We start from the raw sequence: 25,891 nt of genomic DNA, 5'->3' as shown, positions 1-25,891 counted from the left end.
CTAAGCTTCTAAAGCTTTTTAGCGCACAATACGCTTATTTTGAAATTAATATTCATCGATGTGAACGTCATAATGCCAGGGCTACTCCATAAAATGTCTTGCACAGTTTTCTCCTAAACACAAGCTTTAAAATAAGCCCAAACACAACGTTCTAGCAAATCGGAGGCAAGTCAAAATAATAATAACAATATGCCATTTTCACCCAAACAATATTCGATGTGCGCTGGCCTTTTAACGCAGTTCTTTGAAATTTACAAATTTTGTTCGCTACGCCCATCACTTTAAAATGAGCCATCACTCGAGCTTCTAGCAACGTTGTACCAAATTCGCGTTTAATAATTCATAAATAATATCCGAAATTAACCCAAAAAGTATTCCCTAACGTTTACACTGTGCTTAGCCTAACCTAACCTAACCTTGCGACCCCTTCCGTTTACACTGCGATCTTCGGTGCGTACCTAACAGTGGCGGCTCGTGCCTAAAATTTGTGGGGGTGCTGGTCAAAATTTTAGCCTTTATTGAACATATATAAGTTGGCAATATATAGAAAACCTACATTTATAGTTTTCTAGCCATTGTTTTGTGTAGAAAAACAAGTAATACAAATCTTAATTAGAAACTCCATTGTGACGTAATTTTTGTTACGCAATAATGTACACGAGTGTAAACAGCAGACGATATCATTTGTGTATTTTGTTTACTTGCACAGCGACGGCTAAACACCATAACATGCAGTAATAATGTGGAACAAAAACACACGTGACACAGACTCGAAACTAAGCGGTTGTAAATACGGTAAAACACAACAAGAATATAGAAAAAAAAGTAATGGGTCGAAAAAGGTCGAAGTATTTCAGTTCGACAACATTTAAAAAAATGGTCATGTATCATTTAAGTAACCTTATGGTCACAGTCAGCGTTTTCAACATATTATATGACACTTCACAGATTATAATTGTCACACAAAAAACTGGCCATACAGCTGTTTATTGGTATCATAACTGACAAATTTAACAACCACTTCACATTTGTGTCAGAACTTGTTTATTTTAACATCTTTTTTTGAATTTTTGTGTACAGACTATTACTTGTCTTTCAGATTTTTAACTGCTATAATTGCTGCTTTATTTGCTGGCAAATAGCATATAATTGCTTTTTTTAAGTGCAAAACTCCTTCAAGCTTTAAAATTTACAACACTCTCACTTAAATTTAAACCATATTATTAAACCTTGTGCTTCCTTTTTACAACCAAAATGAATCATAAAGTTATAGTTTGGGCATGATAATTGATAGCTTCTTCCTTGATTCCAAATGACAACTGAGAAACTGTTTTTCTATTTAGTAGTACTAGCACTGCAAGTGCAAGTCTTTTGAAAATAATGGTGTTCCTAACAAAGGTTTGCATCCAAACTGCTTTGCCTTTGAAGGCCTCATGGAAACAGCAAAAAGGATTTTTCATCCTAGTAATTTCACTTGTCAAAACATCATCTAGATTATTTTCAAAGTAATCATGAACATCAGATCTACAGAAACATTTTCATTTCAGTAACTAGTATTTCTTTGTCAACAATAGGATGTGCTTGGTGGTCACTACTATCTTGTCTGTAGAATGTTCATTCTTAAGAAACACTTCCTGTGAAGCAATTTAGCAGCTACTGTTTAGACAAACAGTACATGTACGTTATATCAATACTCATCTGTTTCATCATGTCCACGTAAGGGAGTTTCAAAGTTTCCACAGAACAAAATGCAGTCTATTATTTTGCACAAAATTTCACGATTTTTTTCCACTTTTTTGTTGTGTTCAATAATTGAAAGTCTGTATACGCCTCACTAAGTTTTTCCTTAATATTTACAGTTCCCAAAAGTGAAAGTGAAACATCATTGTCCACATGCTTCTTTGACTTCTCATGTTTTTCTGCTTTCTCACCTATTTTGGCTACATTTGTAAAACCATCTTTTGTCCAGCATTTTTCATCACCTCCAAACAGCAAACATGGAAAACAGAACAGTGCATTTTTAACTTCACAACCACAAAGCCATTTTTTCTTTTGATACCATTCAGAATTAAAACTGCGTATATATTTCTTGTTGTGGCTCATTCCTGGCTGACAAAGTTGAATATCAGGCGTTGGACGCCCTTTTTTCTTTATACTTACCTTTTCAGCACTTGATAACTGCGAAATCTTAAGTTGCTGAAGCTCCCTTACAGTCACCGAATTAGAATCTTGAAAAGCCATGATTAACCTTTCAATCAAAAACTGTAAAAATTAATTAAAAAAAGAATAACTGTCGTACTGTACTCATTGTCGAACCTGGTGGTATACGTGATTTGCTTTGGCACACAATAAACGCGGAACAGACAACTACTTCCGGGTGCCCAGGTCACACGCTACGTGATTGGTGGAGCTGCGCGAGCCGCAGCACCCTGGCTCCTATTTCGCCCAGCATGTAGCTTTCAAAGTGCGCATGCGCAGAACCGCAAAACGTCATGAAACGTCACGAAACGTCAGAAAACTGGAGCTGCAGTTCCAGCATAGATATACGGTAGTGTTTCCAAAAAAATTGTTTTTCAATGAAAAAAAAGGTGATTAGGGCGGAAATTATGCTTATTATATATTGCTAAGGAATAAAAAAATAAAAATAATGAAAGTTATTTGTAATATTATGGTAGGTGTATTAAGTAAAAATATCTAGGGGGTGCTGCAGCTCCGCAGCACCCTAGCACGAGCCGCCCCTGGTACCTAACTGTACTAAATAACATACTCGACTTCATTTTTAGCTCACAGTGAATGTAGATGGCCGTAAATCACGACATAAATTTATTGTTGCCTATTTTAGATTCGAAAAAGATATGTATGAATCTAAATTAAATGATATTTTGGTAGTAAACATGATTTTGCATCGCGGTAGTCAAACAGGATTGTTTAGGATGTTGTTGTATAGATTTATGGCATGTTTATCTTACTTTCATGTTTTTATAGCATTTAGTCCCCTGTGCTGGTCAGAGTGTACATTTTAAATGCACTTAGTTACAATATTTAAACACAAAAAACAGAACATACAATCATAACAATGTAATAAATAATTTAATTTGAGGCAAATAGCGTACCATCATATCACGAAAAAAGCAATCCAAAACCACAGCCGGTTATAGTCTGCTAGATGGGCCCGGTCATGCGATGCATTTGTTTTACGCATAATTCGTTTTGGTGTTCACTTTGTTACAACCCTCACAATGTGGCAAAGCTACAAAGCATGATGATGTAGAGCAGTGGTCTTCAACCTTTTTTTATAGGCGACCCCAATTTAAGGGAAAATGAAATCAGAATTTACGTGCGACCCCATTTTTTTCAACACTGAAAAAAATGTTTTAAGTAATGCTGAACCGAAAGAACAATTACACAAACTGTAAATAATTGCAAACAAATATGGCGATACAAAAGTATTACGAAAAAATTGCTACACAAAAGCATAACGAAAAAAGTTTTTAAGGCGTTTCATTTAAGACATAAACCCAATTTTAGGAACACAAACTTGTCAAATTGTTCAACATTTAGTTTGCACTGTTAGTGAGACGGTTGCGCCTGTATATATATACTGTCCACAAGTTTTTGAAGCCACGGCTTGACTTTGCACAAGCTTAACCGCATGTCATGTTCCACTTCCAATCGATTACGATGTTTCGTTTTTAATACACTCATTGCACTAAATCCTGCTTCACACAGCCACGTGGTTGAAAACGGGATTAGAAAAATTTGGCATAGTTGGGTAAGTTGCATAAATAACTATTCACTCGTTCTGTTGTCACTTTAAATAATACAAACTTATAGTGTTGAGTCATAATACACGTTGTCGAAACCTATTGTTACGCGATAAAGGCATTTTCTGTTTTTCCACTACCACGATTTAATTGCAACAGGAGGTGGCAAGCTGTACTACAAAACAAGAGCAAAAGTTGCGATCTAAAAGAACATAATATTAGTTTCATTTTCTGTAATCAATCAAAATTCGACGACTTATTGCGACCCCAGAAAAAGTTTAGGCGACCCCATTTGGGGTCGCGACCCACAGGTTGACGAACACTGATGTAGAGGCCTAGTGTTTATTAAAGCAGATTTTAAGCAGCCGTTCATCTTACTGCTACTTGTTGCATACGGTGTTGTGTCTTATGTTTTAGAGCACCATTAAATGTTCCGTTTCAAGTTGCGTTTGGAAGCCTAATGTTTTGTCTTAGGAATATTAGCTAGCAATTGAATCTCAAATTTGTGTTGCAAATTCAAAATTAGTGTTGCATAATTAGCGTTAGATACTTGCTTGTTTCAGCTATTTTTAATTATTTCCGGATGAATTAACAGAACCGAACAAAAGGCCGGATATAAACTGGTATTGTTCCAATTCTGTTTAGACATATTAAAAATACAGACATGCAGACAGGCAATTTTTAATGAGATAGATAGGGCAATGTTCTGTTTGTTGATTTTACTTTTTTAGTTGTTGTCTTAATATGAAGTGCTAGCTAGAAAGTAACTCAAAGGAATTGTCGTATTTCATAGTAAGCAATCTTTTCAGACGAGTGATGCCTATTTAACTACAACGTGTTTGATTTTTGACGCCACTGTGGCTCTAATCGCATGGCATAGGCCAAACGTATACCAAACCTGTAACGGAAAAACAAAAAAACTTTCAAACCTAAACATGTGAAAACAGTATTAATTTTGGGTCATTAGAATTATCGTTGCTGCCAGTTGTACCAAAGAAAGGCATTTTTGCCATACAGTGATAACAGTGGGGTTTTTTGACACCGGCGCATCATATAACACTTTGTCCAATGATGTTTTTCACGCATGTGACTCCTAACTGTCGTGCTAGGCTAGCTGCTAACATACCAACGTGAAGCAAAAGCGATATGAAATCAAACAGAAGTCTGTATTAGAGTTGTGTGGGCCCTATATGTAAGTGCGTACCCGAACCAAAATTGTGTACCACAGTTGCACATGTGAGGCCGGGCTTTTTAGTTCAGGTTCGGGTTGAATTTCACACTTGTGTTCATTTGCGTTTTATTTCTACAACTATTTTAGTCTAATTCGGTCGTTGTTTTATTCGAAAAAAGAGGCCTCGAACCAACTTCATATGTGCAACAAGCAGCAAAACAGGTTAGAACGCGTTTGTATGTTAATTCATTGTCCAATAAACCAGTACGAAGAGACTGGAATACTTTGGTAAATATTTTGTTGCGATTCGGCCGCAACCGAATATTCGGTACATCCCTAGTTTTAACCAGTTGACTTTAAGAACTTTCCTACATGTGAAACTTAAAAGTTATACGAAGCCATAGCCCCTTACTCCCTCATTCGCTAATCTACCTGAGTAATAACAATTTTTCACATTGTCGGCTTTTCGGGCCGGGTTTGGGCTTAGGTTTTTTGAAAATAAAAACGGACTTGATTTGGGTCTAACTGTACACTCTGCGTCAGTATTTTTTGAATAAATTTACCTAGCTAAGTAGTCAGTTGTTGGACCTGACCTATTGTCAAATAGCCCTGTGTAAGAACAATTGCCCTTTGAGTTTGTTGTTTTGTTGATCTCTGAGTCTCCAATGCATAGACATGTCAATCAAAATTTCGGGCCAAAACTGGCTTTTCAAAAAGATACTTTCAGGTTTGGGACGGGTTTGTAGTGGAGTGTTCTACTCAAACTTTTACAATTCATATATACTGGAGACCAGTCAGCAATGTTTAGAAAGAGGGAGACATTTCCGCGAAAGAAGAAGTGGTCAGTTACACCCGACTTGGCACCACTAAAGGTGCCAAGCTATCAGTACTAGCGAAGCAAAAAACATTGCGAAATGTTCAATTGTTCGTTTGCATATAAAGCGTGACGCAATTGTGAAAGCTCATTTAATTTACATCCGGATAAATTAACACAACCGAATAATAAGGCCGGATATCTATTATTACAAGCCTATTTAGCATGAAAAAACAATGCGTTTTATAAAAATAGAAAAGCGTGCATCCGAGTAATTTTTGATGAGATAGATATGGATATATGCTGCTTGTTGATTTTGCTGTTTTAGTTGTTGGCTCAATTTGAGATGCTAAAACTGCAACTTAAAGAAATCGTCGTATTGTAGGAAAAGTGTATTGCGTGTTCTTGCGACCTGCGCTTTCTGATTGCGGTAACAGCAATAGTCCAGCCGTTGGTTAGTTTGTTTTATTCAGCACCAACAGTAATGTAATTTAAACGTGGCTTGACGTAGCAGTGATTCTACGCCCAACCGAAATCGAACAGAATAGAATAATGTCACTTCAAAACCACAGAATATATACACAGATCAAAACAACATAATTAGGCATACTTGAACAACATCCCGTCACTGGTACGGATGTCCACAACGTTCTCATCCTGTCCCACGCAATAACGAACAATTACATGACATTGCCACTTGTGGTTTCCACGTTATAAGTCACGTAGCATATGAAAGTTATCTAATGGAAAAGTTACAAGTTATGGCAGCTCTACCCATGACGTCAATGCGAATATTACATCATTTATGTCACAGTATTTTATGGTAAGCAAAAAGGATCATGCAGTGCGTTTGTGTTTTGAAGACTCATAACTGTCGTGCTTACATCAACATAATGCAAATGCGATATAATATGAACAAGACGTTAGAGTTGTATGCAGGCCTTATATTTAAGCCCGAAACCGAACAGAAATTTTGTAGCAGAGTTGTATATGTAGGGTCGCGCTTTTAAGGTCGGGTTCGGGCTGAAACTTACACTTGTGTTCATTTGCGTTGTATTTCTACAACTATTTTGGACTAATTCGGTCGTTGTTTTTAACGAAAAATCAGGTCTCGAACCAACACTATAGGTGTGCATGCGAAGTATAATAGAAACAAAACATATTTGTATATTCATTTCATTTCTGGCAAAATGCAGTCACGTCCATTAAACCAGTACGAAGAGGGTGGAATTCTTCATCCAGAACAAATCTGTCTTAATGTAGGATCGCCAGGCCCAGACTTGCTCCATCTAGTGGCCGGATATATCGAGGTAAGACCGTGCTAGGAAATGAATTACACAGGTGCTTGTGTAAATATATTTTCCCGTGCATTGTTATTGTATCATACAATTTATATGACAGTATATGATATGTTTCAAACTTTCTATATATACTAGTGGTTCTTAACCGTATACTAATCGCGTACCACCTGACAACTCAATCTATCGCTGCGTACCACCTTAACCCAATTTGGATTGGGTAGAGTGGTAGACAATAAGATAGGCCTATTCATTTTGGTTAGCTAAGAGCAAAGTTGGCAATTTCCAAAACAAAATCCAAGATATAAGTTTTGCGCAAAATCAGGACTGATCGGTTGGGTCAGTTGAGTTACATTCATGATCTGAGTTGATTTAGTAGCAGAAAAGTTACTCGCGCACCATGTTAAAGGTCTGGCGCACCACTAGTGGTACGCGTACCAGGTTGGGAACCACTTTAGGGTTACCAGACGTCCGGAATTTCTCGGACATGTCCGGAATTTTGGCGTAAAATCGGTTTCCGGATTTAATTTTCAAAAACATCTTTAACGTCCTAAATTTTAGTATTTCTCAATGTGGTTTTTCCCAAAATTTTCGTTTCAACTGTTGTTTTTGATGCATGATGCTACATTCATGGAAAACAAGTTATTAGCATGAATTGAAGGCTAGTTGGTAAAATAAAGGCTATTTTAGATTTTTATAACACTTTGTTATAAGAACCGGATCCTGTGAAGTTTCTGTTTAGAGAAACAAACATGCGCTTTTTGTCTCGTAATAACAAGCTGTATAACGCATGTTTAGTGTCGCCTAACATATTTCGGCATTTTACTTCCGCATATATGTTTTTCGAGCTTCAAAAACCGAAAAAAGGGAAAGGTAATAGCCTTAGGTTTTTTTTCAAAAATCGAGCCAAAATTTCATTTTTCAGATTCCGGTTTGAACCGGTTTGGGGGTCGGTAGGAGGCAGAAACCGACCCAAGCCAGTTTGAAACTGGAATATTTCAGCGAAACCCCACTCAAAACCGGAATTATAATACAGGATTGTTGATTGCACAGTGTTACTTTTAGAAGGGAGCTATTGCGTTGACGAAAAAATACCGACATGAAGAGACCTTGCAATATTCGCCTCTCAGAGGAAGTTACCTTGTAAGAGAGGAACTGGCAAAGTTTTTAACACGACAGTATGGACAAAAAGTAGACAAGTAAGTTTATACACTGTATTTGTTAAAAATGGTGGTAATTTGCACCAAATTTCTACCCTCTAATACTGAAAGCGTAGAGAAAACTACCATAATATAGCTGCGGTTTTGGTGTGTTTGGAAAATCTTTGAAATTATCAGAAAGTACAATAAATAAATACACAGAGCAATAAATGTTTGTCTAGTCGTCTAATAAGCAAATCCTGGGTAAATTTGTCGTTAGTATTGAAAATCGAATACGACATTGTCTATACTAAGTTAGTGATATATGCAAAACCAAAAAACAATGTTGTTTTGACAAAAATATGTCAAAAATATTAATGATTAGTGAAAAGACTTTAACCGGTTAGTAGACCGATGAGACCATACAGTTTAAAACATTGTACACAGTTTAAAGTCTATGATTAAAGTTTGTGTGGCAAAACCGCTTAATTTTTCATCAGCAGGTCAAAATATTAAGCACAGTCTAAAGTTCATGACTTGTGTGACAAAACCGTTTTTTCAGTAAATCTGACATAAACCAATTCAAGTGTTTTAATTCATCGATTTACTTTTGATGTTTGTTTTATCACCGCACAACTGACACAAAAATCGGTGAATGTTTCACGGGTTTGAGTTCACGATTGGGTTAAAATAAACGGGCCTAACTCAACCCCCGACAATATTTGTGCCACAATGTATTTCCAACTTTTAGGTTACTTAACTTTGTTTTCAAACAAAACCGGTTTTGGACCGGGTTTTGAGCTTGTACTTTCGATCATCGGGCCCCAATCTCAGACTCGCTTACAAACTGTTTTGCACCCCTAGTAGCGAGTAATGTGGGGAAAAGTGTAGATAACAAAACATCACTTTGATGAAACGAGTGTTTTGTACTGTATATTTTGCCAGAAATGACCTGTTTATTACATGCGGGGCAACAGCTGGCATTCAACTGCTTATTGACGTGTTCATGGATGGCGATCGAATCGTTTTCGTCGAAAATCCGACATACATGATATTTGCACGCCATCTCCGCAAATCCGGCAAGGTTGGTGCGAATTAGACTCAAATCGAAACGCGCTGTTCAAACAAAGTTTTGTTTTATTAACCAATTTTTTTTGCTCTAAAACTGTTTGTTTACAAGATGGCAATTACTCAGCATGTTGGTTAAGTATTTTCCTGACACATGTAATCAAACTTTTCAAATAGAGTACAACTTCTAGCATCGTCGGGATAAGTGAATACTGATTTGTTTCCCACGCAAAATTAACAATAAACAGCCTTTTTGTTTGTTTGTTTTTTCCAATTTTTTTTTATCATCAAGTCAATTCCAAATGGTTGGTGGCTGCGCTTGTGGGTGTAACTCGTTTGACAGTCTCGTGCTACGACAGATCGTCTAGTACATATATATATATATAATATATATATGCTTTAAGTGGTGAGCCCTGTATTTTATTTCAGGTGTCATTATCTCATGTAAATATGGAGCAAGATGGAATCGACCTGGACGATCTGGAGAAACAAGTTCAAGGGTTACCCAAGTTGGAACTTACGCCAGAAAAACCTTTTCGAGCTTTGGTGTACGTCATATCAACACATCACAATCCTACTGGGTGCTGCTACTCTGAAGGTTAGGGTCGGAAATGGGATAACACTAACATTAAAACATACCACATATCATAAACACCGATTTGTTCATGAGTATATTAAGAAATATAATGGCCAGAATAAAAAATCATTTCGTCTTGAACGTCTATTTGGGTAGCAGAATTCTTTTTCTACACTAATTCATCATTAATAATTCTGTAAACGGTGATTCGCACAAACTGATTTTATCTTGACCCGACACTTCAAAGTTTCAATTGTTTCATTTGTGTTTTAAGTTTAACCTTTACAACTGGGAGAGAAGCAACATTTTTGCCGTTGCACTCATCAAATCAAGAAAACTCAAATATCTTGTCAAAATAGTGAAAATCACGATGTGCTTTTGTGTTTTTTTGTAGCCAGTTGCTAGACCTGACCCAATGTCAAACAACCTTCACACTCTTGTTCAAGACCAATTGTCTGTTATTGTCTAATGTCTTGGTCTTTCCTGAGGTTTTAATGTATAGGCAAATCACGATGTGCTTTTGTTTTTCCCATATTGTAACTTACCTGGGTAATTGCTGCCTATTAAAAAACGACTGTGGAGCATTGTACTGAATCAAATGTAAACGCAATTGTGTGAATTAATAAGTAATGCAATCATAACCACGTCTGCCAATTTGCGATTAATTTGCAGTAAAATCCCGTCGGCTTATTTCACTTGCTCGCAAACACAAGCTTCTAGTGGTCTGCGACGACGTTTACAACACACTGAATTATCAAGTGGATCCTACCGAGCCGGAAAAATTCTTGTTTTCTTCCCAAAGGCTTTTCGCGTACGACGACAAAAACGATTTAGATTATGAAGGTAATATATAGTCTATGTCAAAAATAGTATTACCACATTGTATTTCAAGTTTTCATTAAGGTACAAAAATGTTACGCCTGGTAATGTTTCAAAACGTTTAGTCACTTACGTTTAGGTAAAAGACGACCAATCTTTCTGCACTTTTTAATTTTCTTATTTACCCTTTCGAACTACCGCTTTTTACCGGTTGCACCACTTTTAGAGCATGCGCATAGTCAAGCAAGTCCTGGTTTCCAAAAAAAAAACAGTAAATTCATTCAAAAATATAAGTTGTTTCATCTGTTTGAGGTAACGTCGTTTCAAACGGAAGCTTCTCAAAAATAGCCGCACCCAGTTTGCGTCTTGGTTGGTTCGAAATACCAGATCACGTGGCAAAACGACTTGAGGACACATTTCTGGTCGAAAGTGGATCCGGCATGAGCGCCTTTATATCATCGATCATGGGAGAAGTTTTAGCAAGCGGGGACATGGATGGACACTTGCAATATTTACGAAAGGTTTACAAGGTAAGTATAGGCAGGTTAAAAATGTAACCATGAACATTTATCATTATTTCACGTGACTTAAGTGTATATAAACAGTTGTAACTGATGTAGCCTTCATATCACTGATGATGACATGAGCATTTGCCGAAACGTTAAAAAATAAAGCATGTCGCTATTTACGTCTATTTGGGCCGTTATTTTCATCATTAAACTTATGAACAGATCCGTATATAGTGTTGTTATAGTGTAGTGTTGTATAGTGTTCCAAAATATAACGAAAGCTTGAGTTTTACTTTCCGGTAACAACGCTCCAGTAATATTTGTACCACTTTCAGTTTGAGAATGACAATTAACTTCACCAAATTTGACAGGCGCCGCCGGCGGTTAAAACAATACACTTACCTAGTTTACTTGAACTAAATTTGACACAGAGTTGCCTAAGATGTAGTGCAGCTGTCTAAACCATGTAAATCCTAGTAGACAACTTGTATCTTTGAAGTATAACAAGTTTTAATTAGAAACGAATGGAAACAACGATTTCAACAATCGAAAAACGCGTCGGAGGCCTTGGAGTAAAAATTCGTCCCCCCAAGGGCGGTGTTTTTATTTGGATCCAGCTGCCACAAGGTGTCGACGCTGCGCACGTGCTTCAGCTTGCGTGGAAATCCAAAGTTCGATTTCTATGCGGAGAAACGTAAGTCAGAATTTTTGACTGTTGCTTCAGCAATAGATATTGTTGGGGAGTGTGGATTAACAAAATGATAGGCAAAAAGACCGTCGTAACTTAATTCAAATCAAAATGGTTTGCGAATTACTGGTAAGTGGCGCAAAGAGTGTTGACAAAATATTTAAAAGTAAAACTGCGTGAAAATGATCACGGATAGGGCTATTTAGGGTGAGGTTTCATAATCAAAATCATTTAAACGAATTTAAAATCCTGTTAACCCAACCTAAGTTTCAAACTTTAAGTCTAGTTTATAAAGCTGAATCAATTGCGCTCTTTACGCCCTCCGCCGAAATTAAGCAAAACAAGTGGTACTAAACATGCACCCAATAAGAACTACACTCTTGTATAAAAGGACGGAAATAGTTTCGACAGGTACACAGTTATGCAACGAATAAACAAAGCCAAACACATGTCCAACAACTCATGACACATACACAAACAATCAGTTATCTTAAACCCCAGGCATCATTATGTATCTTTCTGGGCATCAACACAACCACAGTAGCAGGATAAATACGTTATGTTTTCACAGAACATCAGTGGTGGGAGACTTCAAAAACTTCATTCGTGTCAGTATTTCTTTCTATCCGCTTCGTCAATTACTTCTAGGTGTTGAATGTCTTTGTACTGCAATTCAAAAGCTTGCCACAAAGCAAGTGACATTATAAGCCGATATATTCACTTCTGCTGATGGAAAACCAATGCCGCTTCAATGTACACTTCCGAAAGGATAATACATTTCTCTTCTATTGATTTTGTACAAATGTTTGCCAGTCGTGGAGATGTTTACAACCATAATTTAAGTCTGGGATGGTGACAGGGGCTTCGTTAATGAAAAAAGTATTGTGAAATTACTAAAATAGATTAAATACAAGTGGGGTACCACAGACCTGACAAATGTATTGAAAAAGAATTAGGTACCACAATAATGTTGGAACCAGTTCATAACATTTTGGCATACACTTAACTCTATGGTTAAAAATTAAAACGCATTGGGGAAATAAGCTGGGTTATACAATTTTGCTTAGAAATGTGAGCAGAAGTTTAAAGGGTCTAAACTGCAGTCTCCTTTTTTTAGACAAGCCCACATATGGAACTTTAAAAGTGTGTACGGAGCCATAGCCCCTTGCCCTCTCATCCACCAATCCAACTGATGCAGTAATAACATTTTTCACATCGTTCTGTCACAATGGCTCTTGAGACTCGCCACAGCCTGATCATATGTTATGAACAAAATTAACAACACTGTGTACAAACTATAGTGCAGGGTCGCCAACCGAGTAATAATAGTTTGTGTCAGCTGATTTCAAAAGTAAGAAAACGCAGTGTTTTGTGCATGTTCTTTCATTTAGTACTTCAATATAAACACGCAAATCGTTTGGCATGCCATGAAAAAAGAACTTGTGCCAATGGTTGCGGCACAATGGTTTATTAAAGCATTCGACGGTAAACCCCAGGGTAGTATCTACGTACAAAGATTATTAGATCAAAATTATTGCAAGTGCAAGTTCGAGCTAATTACAAGTTATTGCGCTTGTTTACTTAAATCAAACAGTGCACACTTGTTTCGTTAGTGCAGCTGACAATTAAGTTGTCTTGAAACAACAAATAGTGTGCATTGTCTGTGTTTACTTATGAATGATGTAATGCAGTGGTCGGCAACCGCCGGTCCGCGGCCTGGTACCGGTCCGCGAGGAGTTTGTTACCGGGCCGCATAATTTTCCAGGATAAATGCTATGAAGCATTTTGCCCATGTATCCCGGGGATGATAAACTAATTTAGGCGTTTTCATTGGTAAATATTTGTAATTTTTTGAAGACTGGTCCGCGATAAAATTTTACTTTCAAAACCGGTCCGCAGTGCAAAAAAGGTTGCCGACCCCTGATGTAATGTCTCATTGCTTTTATACATTGAAGTAGGTTTTAGCATAGTTATGGCTTGCATCCGATTAATAAGTCATCGCCACAACTTGAGAGGCAGCGAAAATCCTTTTTTTAGTTTGCGTTTTAACAGCTTGGTTACGCACACGCACCTGGCCCACTATGTTACATAAATGTGGGGATTACATTTTGAATCAAACTTTCAGGCCTAAACGGGCTTCTCAAAATCCTTTAGGTTAGGGCAAGGTTAGGAGCCGGTTTGAGCCCGATTACAACTCTGATTAGTCATATAGTTATCATCAGTAATCAAGTCATACACTAACACTCTTAAATGTAACTGAAATTTTAATCACGAGCATTTCAGTTAATAAAAAGATGTGGGACCAACCATTGACTAGATACGAAGAAGAAAAGTTTTGTCTACCAAACCAATTTTCCCTCCAAGCGGCTTCGCCTGGACCAGAATTGCTTAAAATTGCTGGAAAATTGTTACAGGTAAGAGATACACCAAAGATTAGATATTCTTACTCTATATTCTATAATATAGCAACGATAATGTAAAGTTTAATAAATTTATTTGCAAATCGGAACCCTACTGACGCCATTAAGGCATGTACGACAGCATGTGGACAAAATTTAAAGGTAGTGAACTGTCCAAATATGTTTAAAAACGGCCTTAGAGGATATTTAATAGTATAAAAAACCGACAATGCGTTATCAAATTTTTAAATTGCAAACCTCAAGTCATTGTAATTGATGCAGACAACATTCTATTGTTGAAAAAAAAAAGAAAAGGTAGAAAATTTTCCAAATATACTTAAAAAAGCGTAGACAAAGGATTAAATATTATGTCTATTGCTACTTTACCCCAGCTAAAAGTAAAATACATAACAGCCATTTGTTTCTATTTTGATGTAAATTATGATGTCGTTTTAGGATGGAATGCAAAAACTGCTGAAGGGCGAGCGAGGGGAGGAAGCTTTGCAATACGGTTGCAAAAAAGGAAGATACGAACTACGACATGAGCTGGCAGAGTTCTTGACCAGACAATATGGGCAATCGGTTAACCAGTTGAGTATATAATTTTTTGACACGACGGACCTTTCGCATTTTTTGCGTAATCTCGTTCCCAACTAAAGTTCGGAATAATGAATCCTTTCTCATATTTTACAAGAGACGAACTCGTCATCACATCTGGAGCGTGCGCTGCAGTTGAGATGCTCCTGACGTTTTTTCACCCAGACCAATGGCTTTTTATTGAGGATCCAGTGTATTATGCTATGACGGTTCATGGCAATCGAATGGTTGGTTCATATTTTCAAACTAAAATATAATGCACAGAACTGGTTTTTGTCACAAGTAAACAAGATTCAACAGTAAATACTACTGCTTTTATATTCCGAGTTTTATCATCAACTATAAAATATTTGTTTATTGGTACAAAAGAGCTTTCTATTGGGAACAATATGTTGCTGACAATGACTAACAATGTTTGTGCTTATCCCTAGAACACATCAGTGCCGATTAAACTGGACAAAGACGGAATGGATTTAGATGCGTTAGAGGAAAAATTGAAACTATTACCAAATGGACCTGTACGAACTAAACCGTATCGAGCAGTAGCGTACGTTATAACGCAGCACCATAATCCATCGGGTATCTCATATTCACCAGGTAACATCTTTCTATCACTCAATTTCCCAACCTTCTTTGATAACCAACTCCAGAAGTGCAAATTTTTAACTGCATTTTACCGCTTGCACTTAATGGTTATGAATTTTTAGAAAAATGTGAAAGATTGGTGGAACTTGCCAGAAAGTATGACGTCATGGTGCTTTGTGACGACGTATACGTCACTCTTGGATTTGAATCGAATCCTAAGTCTTCAAAGTTTCCTCCCAAACGCTTGTTTGATTACGATGACAAAACTCATCCAAACTATAAAGGTTAGAGCATGCTAACAACAACTGTTTGTTTTGGTAACTAAACTTACAATAAGGTTAAGTCAGCTTTTTTGGATTAAACAACAGTTGGTAACTTACACCTAACAAAAACGTGATGTTCTTTATTAATCAATTATTGTGTTAGGCAACATTGTTTCCATTGGTTCGCTGTCCAAAACTTTGGCTCCAGGGATCCGCTTTGGTTGGTTCGAGGCTCCCATAGCGATTGGTGATCTCTTTGTAAATACATACACGATGGATGGTGGGTCAGGGATGTCTACGTTCATGGGTGCAATAATAACCGAAATTTTAAAAAGCGGAGCATTGGATAGCCACGTACAAATAATTAGAGAAATATATAAGGTTGGTTCTTGTAAAGTGGTGATTCAACTTTTGCTTACTGCTTCTTTATTGATGAATTGGAACTTTAACCTTACAAAGGAAAGATGCGACAAACTTGTTGAAATCTTTGATCAACTTCGACCGTTCGGAGTTACGTTTTATCGTCCGTGTGGTGGATGCTTTTTGTGGATTGAGTTACCGTTAGATGTCAGTGCCGAGCGAGTGCTGGAAATCAGTCGATCCACGGAAAATGTTACTTTCTCTGTAGGCAGCTTGTAAGTTGTTGCTTTACAATAAATCTTAATAAAGCCTTTCTTGTTTTACTGAGAATTAATGGAGTGAGATGTAGTTGTTCTTCTGACAGGTAACATGCTCACCAACGATTGCTGTTAATGAAGTGAAATGTTTATCAGGGAAACGTGAATTTTGACTTATTTAGAATTTTTTTTCTTTCAGTTCTTCACCAACATCGTCCGCACAAAACTGCATGAGACTCAGCTTTGCTTTTTACGAACTTCCGAAATTGATCCAAGGAGCGGCAGGTCTGTGTCGAGCAATAAAAACGGCTATCAGGGAGCACGCTCAATAGACTTGCAAGAAGAACGAGTGTCGAAAATAAAAATGGTGCTATAAAATAAAGCCCTAAACAATTTTTTGGCGTATTTTTATTTCACCTAGATGCAAAACTGAGCGGTCTGTACAAAAATGGCCAAAAAAGCAGCAATATAGGGTGAAAAGGCACACGAAAACGATTTTGTTCTGCACACAAATACTGCATATATAGCGACCGATTGGGCCTAGAGTCAAAGAATTTGTTAAGAGTACAAATACAGCCACTGGTATTACAACAAAAAAAGACTGCAAATTTTGAAAAAGTATTCAAATGGCAAAATTGTGTAAACATGCTTCACAGGTGAAAAAAGGGAAACAAACTTGCGGAGCAACACAAAACCAAACAAATTGGCGACAAAGTAGGTAAAAATCACATTCGCATTCAGGCCGTATAGTAAGCTTTCCAATAAAATGGCACTCACATGGAATAGAAAACACAATACAGGAATGTGACGGTAGTACAAGTACATAGCCAAAGAACATTTTATTCAACTCAATTTAAAACAACAGTTTTCGTTGCAATATCGAATGTCCCATAAATGTTTACTTGGTGCCAAGCGGTTTTCAAAGCGTCAAATACATTTCTTGAAGCAAAGAGAGTTAGACTTTCAATGGCCGTCTTAAAATAATACAGCTCAAGACAGGATAAGAGCACACATGATCAGTTAGCTGCACTGCACAGTGCGTTGCTTGCAAACAGAGAATATAAATCAAATGCGAATAATACCGAAAAAAGTAAACTGCCGAACACATTCTGAAATTAACAAAAGCATTTTAAAGTACAGTTGCAGACAACGGCATCCGGGTTGCACCGTAAGCCAGTATAACATCACTGTTGGTGATTTTTTTTAAAAAAGGACATAGACGTCGATTCCCGGGGTGGCAGGGACTGAGAAAGAGCGCATGCCTCATAAGCTGCCACCCCAGAAATTGCTTGGCCGTATATAGATTCGTGCATTACAGATATGCCTTTCTTTTATTGGCATGCGCTCTTTCTAACGGTCGGTATACTTCGAGCACTTGCAAAGCACCACTAGTTAATTCAGGACACAGACACCAACAATCAAACGACAGCGATATTCAACTAGGCATCAACAGCGGTTAAACCACTTTGGGGATACAACCTCACATTGGCAAAATTAAACAAAAATTTGAGAAGAAGAGGTTTACCAGTTGGTTTCAAGAACCCCAGAATCTACATCTGAAAATATAGAGTTTTAGACAGAGCTATTGCCCATTGTCACCCTGCAACATCAGTGCAATCAAGCACGAAATTTGGAGTATGTTTGAAACCAAATCTGCATTTTTTGCAGCAGAACACACATCACTGCGTTCGCAAGTTTTTTGTAGAATAGGCAAAACTTATTTTGCGTTGTGCTCGCTGAACGTTAACGATTAGGGACAGGATGCGAAAGAAGCAGAAGTCGTCTGGTTTCGACTTTGCAAATGTAACATCCTCAATTACGACAACACGCCTATATTGTGTTGAAGGGCAAACATCCGGTTGCAGCGTAGTTGGAATAATAAATATATTTTTGTTGCTGTAAATCGCATTTTTCTTATTTAGCTAGGTAGTTAGCTGGAATTAACTTAATGCCCAACAGTCCTAAAGCTTCTTGTTTGAACTATTTATTATTGTCGATTGCGTATTTATTTCCAAATAAGTTATGTTCTGTACAGCCGGACTTTCTGTTGGCTTTCATGTATAGGCCTGTCAATCAAATTTTAGGGTTTGAAAAGCTTTACAAAAACGATTCGGGCTTGTGGGCCGTGCTTCAGGCTTGTACCTTCGGGTTCGGCCTAGGTTAGTTAAGTCATACAATAAAACTACTGAATGTTTACTAAATAAGTTGAATTTTAATCAGAAGCATTCAAGTTAGTAAAAAGATGTGGGGCCAACCATTAACAAGATACGAAGAAGACAATTTGTGTTTACCAAACCAATGTTCCTTCCAAGCGGCTTCGCCTGGACCAGAATTGCTTAAAATTGCTGGAAAATTGTTACAGGTAAGAGGTACACCAATGAGTAGATGGTCCTACGCTATATTTTTACAATGACAAAGTGTAATGAATTTGCATGCAAATTAAATCCCTACTAACGCTATGTAAACATATACATACTACAGCACTGCATTGTTGAAAAATCGAAAAAAAATGGAAAGGTATAGTAAATTCTCTAAATCTACTCAAAAAAGCGCAGAGAAAGGATTTAGTATTATTTCTATTGTTACTTCACCCTAGCTGAGGCAGAGCTACTAACACAAAAACACCAGACAGGTTGGCTAATTTCCGATAAGTGGCACAACGGAGCATAGACGTTTGATGGCAATAATTGCTCACTCAGCAAACTGCCGACTGCCCTTGCAAACGTCTGTGCTCTGTTGCGTCACCTATCGGAAATTAACAAAACTGTCTGGTGTGAGTTCTTGTGTTAGTAGCTATACCCCTAGCTGAAAGTAACATAAATAACAGCCTTTTTTAAATTTGATGTGAAATTTTGATGTTGTTTAAGGATGGAATGCAAAAACTTCTGGAGAGCGAACGAGGGGAAGAAGCCTTGCAATACGGTTGTATAAAAGGCGGATACGAACTACGACATGAGCTAGCAGCGTTCTTGACCAGACAATATGGGCAATCCGTTAAGCAGTTATGTCAATTATTATAATTAATTACCGACTTAGTGCAACCTCAGTATACATTACACTACTTTTAAAGCAGTGTTCATTTGGAATAGGGTTAGAATATAACGGCCCATTTCTCGTCACATAAAACACATTTACACGTACAAATTTACACTTATATACCGCATGATTCGCCATTTTATTACATCTTAGAGAGACTTCAAGCTACTCGCGGTCCCACAGTTATTTGGAAACTAGATTAATAAGCCCTGAACATAATTGCAAAACCTTTTAGAAATGTCATACATAAATTTTACATTACTTATAATTTCAAGAGACGAACTCGTCATCACATCTGGGGCGTGCGCTGCTGTTGAGATGCTCCTGACGTTTTTCCATCCAGACCAATGGCTTTTTATTGAGGATCTAACGTATTTTGCAATGACGCTTTACGGCAATCGAATGGTTGGTTCATTTTTCCCAAGTAACCTATTGTACATATCTGTAGGCGGTTTCGGCAAAAACTAGAAATGCACAAAAAAGTTTTTGTTTTTTCTAAATGAATTTAATCGTAGAACACATTAGTGCCAATAAAACTGCACAATGACGGAATGGATTTAGATGTGTTGGAGGAAAAATTGAAACTCTTACCAGATGGACCTGTACGAACTAAACCGTATCGAGCAGTAGCGTACGTTATAACGCAATACCATAATCCATCGGGTTTCTCATATTCACCAGGTAACTGCAGATTTCTTTCCCTCAATTTTCTAGCCTTTTTTGACAACCGACTCCCAAATGGCATATACCAAATAGTCATAATTTTTAGAAAAATGTGAAAGATTGGTAGAACTTGCCAGAAAGTATGACGTCATGGTGCTTTGTGACGACGTATACGTCCCTCTTGGATTTCAATCGAATCCTAAGTCTTCAAAGTTTCCTCCCAAACGCTTGTTTGATTACGATGACAAAACTCATCCAAACTATAAAGGTTAGAGCATGCTAACAACAACTGTTTGTTATGGTAACCCAACTTACAATAGGGTTAAATCAGGCATTTTGGAGTAAGCAACAGATGGTAACTAATTACACATGAGGAAATTTGCAGCTCTAATGCTCTTTAATAACCAATTATTGTGTTAGGCAACATTGTTTCGATCGGTTCGCTGTCCAAAACTTTGGCTCCAGAGATCCGCTTTGGTTGGTTCGAGGCCCCCAAAACGATTGGTGATCTCTTTGTAAATACATACACGATGAATGGTGGGTCAGGGATGTCTACATTCATGGGTGCAATCATAACCGAAGTTTTGAAAACCGGAGCATTGGATAGCCACGTACAAATAATTAGAGAACTATATAAGGTTGGTTCTTGTAAAGTGGTGATTCAACTTTTGCTTACTGCTTCTTTAATAATGAATTTAAACTTTAACCTTACAAAGGAAAGATGCGACAAACTTGTTGAAGTCTTTGATCAACTTCGACCGTTCGGAGTTCGACGTTTTACTTCGACGTTTTATCGTCCATCTGGTAGATGCTTTTTGTGGATTTTTTTTTTTCAGTGCCGAGCAAGTGCTGGAAATCAGTCGATCCACGGAAAACGTTACTTTCTCCGTAGGCAGCTTGTAAGTTGTTGCTTTACAATAAATCATAATTAGGCCATTTTTGTTTTACTGAGAATTATTGAAGTGGTATGTAGTTCTTCTGACAGGTAACATGCTCACCAACGATTGCTCTTAATGAAGTGAAAAGCTTAATAGAAAAACGTAAATTTTGTCTTGTTTAGAGTTTTTATTTCTTTCAGTTCTTCACCAACATCGTCCGCACAAAACTGAATGAGACTCAGCTTTGCTTTTTACCAACTTCCGAAATTGATCCAAGGAGCGGAAGGTCTTTGTCGAGCAATAAAAACGGTTATCAGGGAGCACGCTCAATAGACTTAAAAGAAGAACGAGTGTCGAAAATAAAATTAGTGCTATAAAATAGCGTCCTAAACAATTTTTTGGCGTGTTTTTATTTCACCTAGATGCAAAACAGTGCGGTCTGTACAAAAATGGAAAAAAGCAGCGGTATATAGGGTCAAAATGCACACAAAAACAATTTTGTTCTGCACACAAATACTGCATATAGCGACCGATTGGGCTTAGGCACAAAGAACTCGTTAAGACCAAAAATACAGCCACCGATGTTTCAACAACAAAAAAATACTGCAAATTTTGAAACAGCTTTCAAATGGCAAAATTGTGTAAACGTGCTTCACAGGTGTAAAAAGAGTAGACAGAAATGTTCACTCTTTTACAAATATCAAGTACAAATATAAAGGGAACTTGCGGAGCAACACAAAACCAAACAAATTGGCGACAAAGTAGGTAAAAATCACATTCGCATTCAGGCCGTACAGTAAGCTTTCCAATAAAATGGCACTCACATGGAATAGAAAACACAATACGGGAATGTGACAGTAGTACATAGGCAAATCACATTTTAAGTAAATTCAAAACAACAGTTTTTGTTGCAATACCGTATGTGCCATCAATGTGTCTTTGGTGCCAAGCGGTTTTCAAAGCGTCAAAGACATTTCTTGAAGCAAAGCGAGCAAGACTTTCAATAGCCGTCTTAAAAAATATTACAGCTCAAGCCAGCAAAAGAGCACTCATGTTTAGTAAACTTCATCACTGCACAGCACAGTGCATTTCTCGCAAGCAGAGAATATGCATCAAATGTAAATAATACCTTTCAAACTTTTTCTAAATATCACTTTGTAGTACAATTGCAGACGAAGTTATCTGGAATTAAACCCCAGGCCAGCATAACCATCACAGTTGGTGAATTTAGTTTTGTGAAAAATAGAATGTAGAATTCATCTGGGTAATTTCAGAGGGGTTGCTAAAAAAAGTGTTAAGAACCACTGCCGTAAGCTTGTAGGAGTGTAATCGAAACCTTGATGTTACCTATATTTTCCAATCATATGCTCTTCGAGTTTATCTTCTTACAAATGGCTTCGGACATTCTCGCGCAACACGTGCATGCCGCTATCCACTGACGTGACGTCATCGTCAGTTGTGACGTCACTCTCTGAGGTGGTGAAGCTGGCGGCTCGCATACGGATGTGAGGGAATCCGTTGGCGGGGGAACGGTACTTCTCGGACGGGGGATAAACATCGGGAATATAATAGCCTGGAGGAGCAGAAGCCGCGTTTCTATGGATAACTCTGCCGAGCGGCTGATCGTAATTTGACCGGTTCGGGGCCTCGATGGCTGGGTAGGTGCCGAGGACAGATGACGGCGGAACAAATGGTGGAGGTTTGCTGGCCAAAGCTCTTCTCATACGTCGCCATCCGAGGTATTTCAGCTCGAAGATGTTGATAACAAAGCAGACCGCGCCGACGATGAACATGAAGTAGAGGAAAATGGTTTTCTCCATTGGCCTTGAGATGTAGCACTCCACAATTTTAGGACAAGGGTAACGGATGCATTCGAATGTTTCAGGGACTGTCCACTTGTAAAGCAAGTACTAGAAAAGATTGCAGTTGCAAAGTGAAAAACAATAAACATTTTCTCGAATTTCGTCAAATAAGCACCTGATTTCTAACTCAAAATCAACTTAAACTGCAGACAGCGCACACTTTTTCGACCTACAAGGTCTGATAAGTGCAGCTGGTTACAAGATATAAGTCGTATTGGCTAGTGCAGCCATGCAACGGTACTTGACTTGATGTTTTTACAAAAACAATTTAGTTTCATAGGAACACTATACATGGACTTGAAAAGTAATTTAAGCATAAACATTACTGCCAAGGTACTGGTGTATATAAAATGTTTTCTGAAATATGTATTCTATATATACCGGTACCTTGGCAGTAATGCTTATGCTTAATTTAGTTTCAAATAGAAATATAGAGCGAATATTCAATTGTTACGTCGTATAGGGATTAAAAAGGACATTAAAAAGATGTTTTGTTCAATGGCCCTGGCGTACTGTGGTTTTGTACAAAGCAATTAAAAGCTTGTAAACGGAGTTTAACATTTAAATAAGAATAAAGTTTTTTTATCGTTGCGTCATTACCTGCATGTAAATAAACCCTCCTTCCATTAAGGTTCTAAAAAGGACTTGTAGCACGTAACCTTTCAGAATCATCTGCTTTGCATTTTTTACTTTCTTTTCTCTGCAAACCTGAAAACAAGACCCACGAAATGCTTAGACAAGGGACCACAGACTCCGTCACTTGTTAAACTACTCGCCTTCTCGTATCTGGGAGGTGCCGAAGAAGAGTCACCATCCCTTGTGTCGTGATCATAAAACACATCGACATTATTTTGAGTCGAGTGTTTTGAGTTGTTTGAACTGCGCGAGTGTTTCGATTCCGATCTTAAAATAAGACATGAAGTTTTTAGGTTTAAATATTTAATCACTTTAAGATTCAATACACCATTGGTTTCAACTCGTTTCAGGCCATGGACCAGCCTAATCAAAAGATTGTTGTGGCCATTTTTGAGTAAAGTAAACATACACAAATAGCAGTCTGGCTTGAAACAAATTCCTTTCAGGACGTTACTCAAACTTTTAACAGCTAACAATTTTGCCTTCTTTCAACAATGTCTAATATGCAATCCCAAGTTTATCATCAAATAAAGTGGACGTCCTGTGGACCAGCAAAAAAGTCATTAAGCACTACCAGTTGAGAACCACTGCAGTAACGGTCAACTTGCAGCCATTTAGATGATATTGGTCCAAACAGGTAATTCGCAGCAATGGACAGAAAAACATTTGATCATACATTTTAAAACAGCTGGTTTATACTAGAGATGTACCGAATATTCGGTTTGCCGAATTTATTCGGCCGAATCGGCCACTTTTGCAAAGATTCGGTTTCGGCCGAATAATTTGTTGCGATTCGGCCGAAACCGAATCTTTTATGAACATACATTTGAAGAGTTAAGCGTGTCTTTCCTGCTTAGTACCAACGAAAATCCTGTCAGTTATTATATTTTTTACCACATTATCGTTTTCCCCACTGCAGACAACTAAATAGTATTTCATTGCCGGGTTGGAAATTATGCTTAAGGCAATTTTAAACCCCACAGAACTGAAATAAGGACGAAACACAACCATTCTGCACTAATTGCCTGATAGATAAACTTATGTTTTCATGTCAAACGCGTACCGTACGACTTCGCGTGACGTCATAAATGATTCGGTTGATTCGGCCGAATTTATTCGGCAAAACCGCCGAATATTCGGTTTGGGCCGAATCGAAATATCGCCGATTCGGTACATCACTAGTTTATACCAAGGCATTCTTTTCGTTCGAGATAACTTCCTAATATGGTAACTATATCTCAAGTAAAAGTTACCGAATAACAGTTAGGATAAAAGAAGGTATCAATCGTCTGATGTAAGCCTTTGAAGTCAATCGTTGACAACTATGCTAACGATCTACAAATTATGTACATTAATTGGATAATTGCTGGCTGACGTTCGAAGCTACGACTGGCGCACAAGGTTGTAAACTATGCGCGTCACGCTTGATACGTCACAATCCTCTCTGTCTGATTGTTTTGAAAAACATCATTATAACTGATTTGTAAGCAAAAGCATAGTTGGTATGAAAAAAGATAATATATGGTGGAAATGTAATGTTAGAAGCATGGTATTCATACTTTCTGTCATCAAATCTCCTCTTATTAGCATGAGAAGATGCATATCTCCACGAAGTCTGTGTTCCTGCTTCTTTTTGGGCTTCAGGTCCATCTGGTTTACTTGGGAGCAAGGCAAGTTTGTGCATAGCAAAGATAATAAAGATCTAAAACGGGAACAAAACGTTAAAATCACAGCACCACCGCAGGTGTACGATATGTAACTAACACAAAATGTCAACCTACCACGCTTGGGGTGCCTGTGGCCAGAATTTGAAACGCCCAGAACCTGATGTGTGAAACCGGTGCAAACATGTTGTAACATACTTGCTTACAACCTGACAACAATAAGACAGAAACACAAATTAGTTAAAGTGATCACTTTAGGAAAATTTTAAAATAATAATGGAAAGATATGCTAGAAACCTAAAGAAAATTATTTATTTTCGAGCAGACCTTTCCTATTACGTTACATTTGCGGGGTTTACGTAACATCAGAAAAATCTTAATGTCAATAGACAAATCAAAGAAAAAACACGTAAAGGCACAACTTTGGACCAAAAGAAATGGATCAACCTTAAGCGCAGAACGCTATATTTAATGCGTTACTAATGAAATAGTAAAAAATGAAGTTACTCTGGTTGAGTAGAATGTAAATGCTTAAAACACATTTTCAGTTAGCGAACTCTTACCCGGTTGTCGAGTATTGCAAACAAACTCGTCCTGTTCATCGGAGTACACTGTGTCGCCTATACTCGCGACCACAATTATCCGAAACACGAACATAATAGCAATCCACCATTTCCCCAGCAGGGTTGAGTGCGACGCCGAGTGTTCGATAACCTTCTCTAAAAGATGCCAAGCCATTGTGCCTGCGCTACAACGCTATGCCGACTTTTATGATCAGTTTGGACACACAAAGGTTGAAACCAGTTTTTAAACTTAGATTTTGTCTATGTTTTGCTACGATAAA

At 37.6% G+C, this 25,891-nt stretch overlaps 4 protein-coding genes across 5 annotated transcripts; 3 read left to right on the top strand and 1 right to left on the bottom strand.

The window, feature by feature from the left end:
- The first annotated feature begins 6,864 nt into the window (after nucleotides 1-6,864).
- Nucleotides 6,865-12,599, top strand: LOC145214413 (uncharacterized). Its single transcript, XM_080082929.1, has 8 exons — nucleotides 6,865-7,059; nucleotides 8,113-8,246; nucleotides 9,132-9,270; nucleotides 9,684-9,852; nucleotides 10,504-10,674; nucleotides 10,963-11,180; nucleotides 11,678-11,853; nucleotides 12,419-12,599. Exons 1-8 carry the CDS (start codon nucleotides 6,940-6,942, stop codon nucleotides 12,552-12,554), a joined length of 1,263 nt encoding a protein of 420 aa, XP_079939055.1. The 5' UTR covers nucleotides 6,865-6,939; the 3' UTR covers nucleotides 12,555-12,599.
- Nucleotides 12,600-14,141: 1,542 nt separating this feature from the next.
- LOC145213217 (uncharacterized) lies at nucleotides 14,142-16,640 on the top strand. The gene is made up of 8 exons (XM_080081450.1): nucleotides 14,142-14,261; nucleotides 14,703-14,828; nucleotides 14,906-15,070; nucleotides 15,275-15,440; nucleotides 15,551-15,712; nucleotides 15,855-16,045; nucleotides 16,151-16,326; nucleotides 16,508-16,640. The coding sequence occupies exons 1-8, from the start codon at nucleotides 14,142-14,144 to the stop codon at nucleotides 16,638-16,640; spliced, it is 1,239 nt and encodes a 412-aa protein (XP_079937576.1).
- A 1,709-nt stretch (nucleotides 16,641-18,349) lies between these two features.
- LOC145214649 (uncharacterized) lies at nucleotides 18,350-21,262 on the top strand. The gene is made up of 9 exons (XM_080083215.1): nucleotides 18,350-18,467; nucleotides 18,529-18,670; nucleotides 19,176-19,309; nucleotides 19,620-19,749; nucleotides 19,860-20,025; nucleotides 20,114-20,275; nucleotides 20,428-20,645; nucleotides 20,724-20,906; nucleotides 21,086-21,262. The coding sequence occupies exons 2-9, from the start codon at nucleotides 18,551-18,553 to the stop codon at nucleotides 21,260-21,262; spliced, it is 1,290 nt and encodes a 429-aa protein (XP_079939341.1). The 5' UTR covers nucleotides 18,350-18,467; nucleotides 18,529-18,550.
- An 83-nt stretch (nucleotides 21,263-21,345) lies between these two features.
- Nucleotides 21,346-25,891, bottom strand: LOC145214650 (gap junction delta-2 protein-like). 2 transcript variants are annotated; one of them, XM_080083217.1, is made up of 7 exons: nucleotides 25,611-25,891; nucleotides 25,165-25,256; nucleotides 24,943-25,085; nucleotides 23,524-23,650; nucleotides 23,348-23,455; nucleotides 22,233-22,795; nucleotides 21,346-22,167 (listed from the first exon to the last, which is right to left on the bottom strand). In XM_080083217.1, the coding sequence occupies exons 1-6, from the start codon at nucleotides 25,783-25,785 to the stop codon at nucleotides 22,271-22,273; spliced, it is 1,170 nt and encodes a 389-aa protein (XP_079939343.1). In that variant the 5' UTR covers nucleotides 25,786-25,891; the 3' UTR covers nucleotides 21,346-22,167; nucleotides 22,233-22,270. The 2 variants fall into 2 exon arrangements, with proteins under 2 accessions (XP_079939343.1, XP_079939342.1); XM_080083216.1 differs by having other exon boundaries at nucleotides 21,346-22,795.

Source organism: Phallusia mammillata, chromosome 2 (assembly GCF_965637545.1).
Source record: "Phallusia mammillata chromosome 2, kaPhaMamm4.hap1.1, whole genome shotgun sequence".
Classification (NCBI taxonomy): Eukaryota; Metazoa; Chordata; class Ascidiacea; order Phlebobranchia; family Ascidiidae; genus Phallusia; species Phallusia mammillata.
This window is presented reverse-complemented; position numbering and strand designations above follow the sequence as displayed.

Bases quoted from the DNA above. Each gene is read 5' to 3' on its own strand.
- LOC145214649 (XM_080083215.1), top strand. From the start codon at position 18,551: ATGTGGGGCCAACCATTAACAAGATACGAAGAAGACAATTTGTGTTTA. The intron at 19,750-19,859 runs GTTGGTTCATTT...ATTTAATCGTAG, and splicing joins CGCTTTACGGCAATCGAATG to AACACATTAGTGCCAATAAA. The intron at 20,276-20,427 runs GTTAGAGCATGC...TTATTGTGTTAG, and splicing joins AACTCATCCAAACTATAAAG to GCAACATTGTTTCGATCGGT.
- LOC145214413 (XM_080082929.1), top strand. From the start codon at position 6,940: ATGCAGTCACGTCCATTAAACCAGTACGAAGAGGGTGGAATTCTTCAT. The intron at 9,271-9,683 runs GTTGGTGCGAAT...ATTTTATTTCAG, and splicing joins ATCTCCGCAAATCCGGCAAG to GTGTCATTATCTCATGTAAA. The intron at 9,853-10,503 runs GTTAGGGTCGGA...ATTAATTTGCAG, and splicing joins TGGGTGCTGCTACTCTGAAG to TAAAATCCCGTCGGCTTATT.
- LOC145214650 (XM_080083216.1), bottom strand. From the start codon at position 25,785: ATGGCTTGGCATCTTTTAGAGAAGGTTATCGAACACTCGGCGTCGCAC. The intron at 25,086-25,164 runs GTAGGTTGACAT...TTCCCGTTTTAG, and splicing joins CCACAGGCACCCCAAGCGTG to ATCTTTATTATCTTTGCTAT. The intron at 23,651-24,942 runs GTATGAATACCA...TCTTATTTTAAG, and splicing joins AGGAGATTTGATGACAGAAA to ATCGGAATCGAAACACTCGC.
- LOC145213217 (XM_080081450.1), top strand. From the start codon at position 14,142: ATGTGGGACCAACCATTGACTAGATACGAAGAAGAAAAGTTTTGTCTA. The intron at 14,829-14,905 runs GTTAACCAGTTG...TCCCAACTAAAG, and splicing joins CCAGACAATATGGGCAATCG to TTCGGAATAATGAATCCTTT. The intron at 15,071-15,274 runs GTTGGTTCATAT...GCTTATCCCTAG, and splicing joins CGGTTCATGGCAATCGAATG to AACACATCAGTGCCGATTAA.